The 2,296-nt window shown below is 36.6% G+C and overlaps 1 protein-coding gene across 1 annotated transcript; it reads left to right on the forward strand.

Annotated features, from left to right (window-relative positions):
- The first annotated feature begins 422 nt into the window (after positions 1–422).
- LOC149144630 (uncharacterized) lies at positions 423–1,694 on the forward strand. Its single transcript, XM_089449407.1, has one exon. It carries the CDS (start codon positions 1,224–1,226, stop codon positions 1,431–1,433), a length of 210 nt encoding a protein of 69 aa, XP_089305533.1. The 5' UTR covers positions 423–1,223; the 3' UTR covers positions 1,434–1,694.
- Positions 1,695–2,296: the final 602 nt, after the last annotated feature.

Consider the following 2,296-nt stretch of genomic DNA (forward strand, 5'->3'; position numbering starts at 1 on the left):
TTTAATTTTCTGTATTTCATACTCATTCCCTCCCCATAAAATTTGAACCTGTGACGTAGTAAATACTAAACCTGTATAAATCTATTGATCTACCCCACATGATATTTAAAATGAAAAAAAATAAAAAATAAAAAGAAAAGAGAAATGTAATGTTATGTGGATTCTCGAAACTTTTTAACATAGAGAGATATGCTTTGATAGAGAAACCGGGGAGGGGACAATCAATAGGAGGTGAAAATGCAGAGGAAAATTCTTGCAGCGTCAACAATATGATTTCCACGGTGCTTATAAACGGAAACAGAGACGGTGACGACGCGGGGTCTGCGTCTTCGCCATGGTCAAGACGGAGTGAACAGGGAACTGTGCGATTTCATCGGCTATCCGACATTTCCGCAAAAATCCCAAACTTACTTTCCGTCATTCCCACCAAAAACCAAGATATCCCGCTTTTCATTCCATCCTGTCATTTCAGACCCCTAAACTTACCCTCTCACATTTCCACCAAAATTCAACAGCAGCAAATTTCGGACCCCCTAAACTTTCGGACCCCCTAGACTTACTCTCTGACATTTCCACCAAAATTCAACAGCAGCAAAGACACTGCATCGAAAACAGGGACATCATGATCCCCTTCTTGATGATGTTTGACTGCTTTTGCAACTTGGCAGGAAATCAATCAGATTGAAAGGCCGTAGTCTATCTGTTGTAGCCACTGATGCAGGGGCAGCGTTCTAGACCGGTCAAATGTCTAAGACCTGAGCACTCAATTCAATTACAGTAGAATTCGTAGGCTAGACGTTCAATCCCTTCACTTCAAAACATGCGAAGTAGAGACTGCAATATCAACGAAATTTCAGCGATTTTACAGACCAGCCACTTGAAGAAATTTCTAGTTATCTTTCGTTTTTTTTTCCATCCCAGCTTTCCAACTCTTGGAAGTTTCTTGGTTGAATCTTCAGAACAAAAATTCCAAATTTTATAGACTCAATATGTCTATTTTCGAAGCGTTCTAAGAATTTTCCTAAATCAAGTGCATCCCATTCTTAAATACAGGGCATCTTCCAAGAGTTTCGAACACACAATCTTGGGGCAACCATCCATATTCCTATTTTGTCTCCCTCGTTTGCCACTTCCCTGCGTTCGATATTCATAAGTAGCTCACATCTGTGCTTGAAAGGATTCTATCTCTGCGCGTCGGTGTTTTTTTCCAGTGGAAGACAACAATGGCGGACTGGGGAACGGTCGCTGTCGGGGTGGTTTTGTTCGTCTTGCTGTCGCCGGGGCTCTTGTTTCAGTTTCCCGGCGACTGTCGGATCGTAGAATTCAGCAACTTCGAGACTAGCGGCAAATCGATTCTGATGCACGCCCTTATATTCTGCGGTCTCTTTGCGCTGATCACTATCGTCATTGGAGTACGTGTTCATACCGGCTGATCGACGAGGATTTCCGGCACTCTGTGTCTCATCCCTTGCCTGATTTGCCTAAAGAGTAATCTTTTTAAAAATTTCTCTGTTAAGTCGCCCCTAGGTTATTGTGATTTTCCTGATTTTCTGTCGTTTAATATATTGAAATCCCTGGGTCTGGGATCACTGTATGGGTTTGATATTTTAAGTTCTAATAGAGGTCCCGAAGGACATGTTTTGAGCATGAAACTGTTTCATGCTTCACGATCTCACTGCATACTGATAAAATTTGAGGCAAGAAAATAAAATGAAATAAAATTTGGAATGTTGACAGGTTTTGTTGTACATTTGTGGCAGATCAGAAAATAAAATTTGGAATGTTGACAGATTTTGTTGTAAATTTGTGGCAGATCAGAATGGATCAATTTTGAGGCAAGAAAATAAAATTAAATAAAATTAAATGTGGAATGTTGACAGATTTTGTTGTAAATTTGTGGCAGATCAGAATGGAAAATAAATGTGAGAAGATAGATGGCTGATGTTAAAAGAAAGATAAATATGAAATAAAATTTGTGATACAGACATAAGCTTTTAGTTCCTATGGAAAAATAAAAATAAAATAAAATAAGATAATTAAATTAATAAATATAATTAATTGTAATTATAATTAATAATTAAATTAGTGTAGATTTATGGATCTATCAACTGTTGATAAAGATGTTTGGTAGATACAAAGTTAAAATAAATATAATTTGATATTATATAATTCATGTAATTTTTTTTGTTTATTAATTTTTTTGTTTATTTTTTATTGTAATTTTTTTGAGATAAATTAGAATAAAATAGAATATATATAAAGTCCAGAGGGATCAAATTCCTTGATATGCAAAACC

The sequence above is a fragment of the Pinus tabuliformis genome, chromosome X, assembly GCF_031772625.1.
Source record: "Pinus tabuliformis cultivar Carrire ecotype Pingquan chromosome X, CPIR1, whole genome shotgun sequence".
NCBI lineage: Eukaryota > Viridiplantae > Streptophyta > Pinopsida > Pinales > Pinaceae > Pinus > Pinus tabuliformis.

What these genes read in the sequence shown, in the direction of transcription:
- LOC149144630 (XM_089449407.1), top strand. Translation starts at nt 1,224, where the DNA reads ATGGCGGACTGGGGAACGGTCGCTGTCGGGGTGGTTTTGTTCGTCTTG.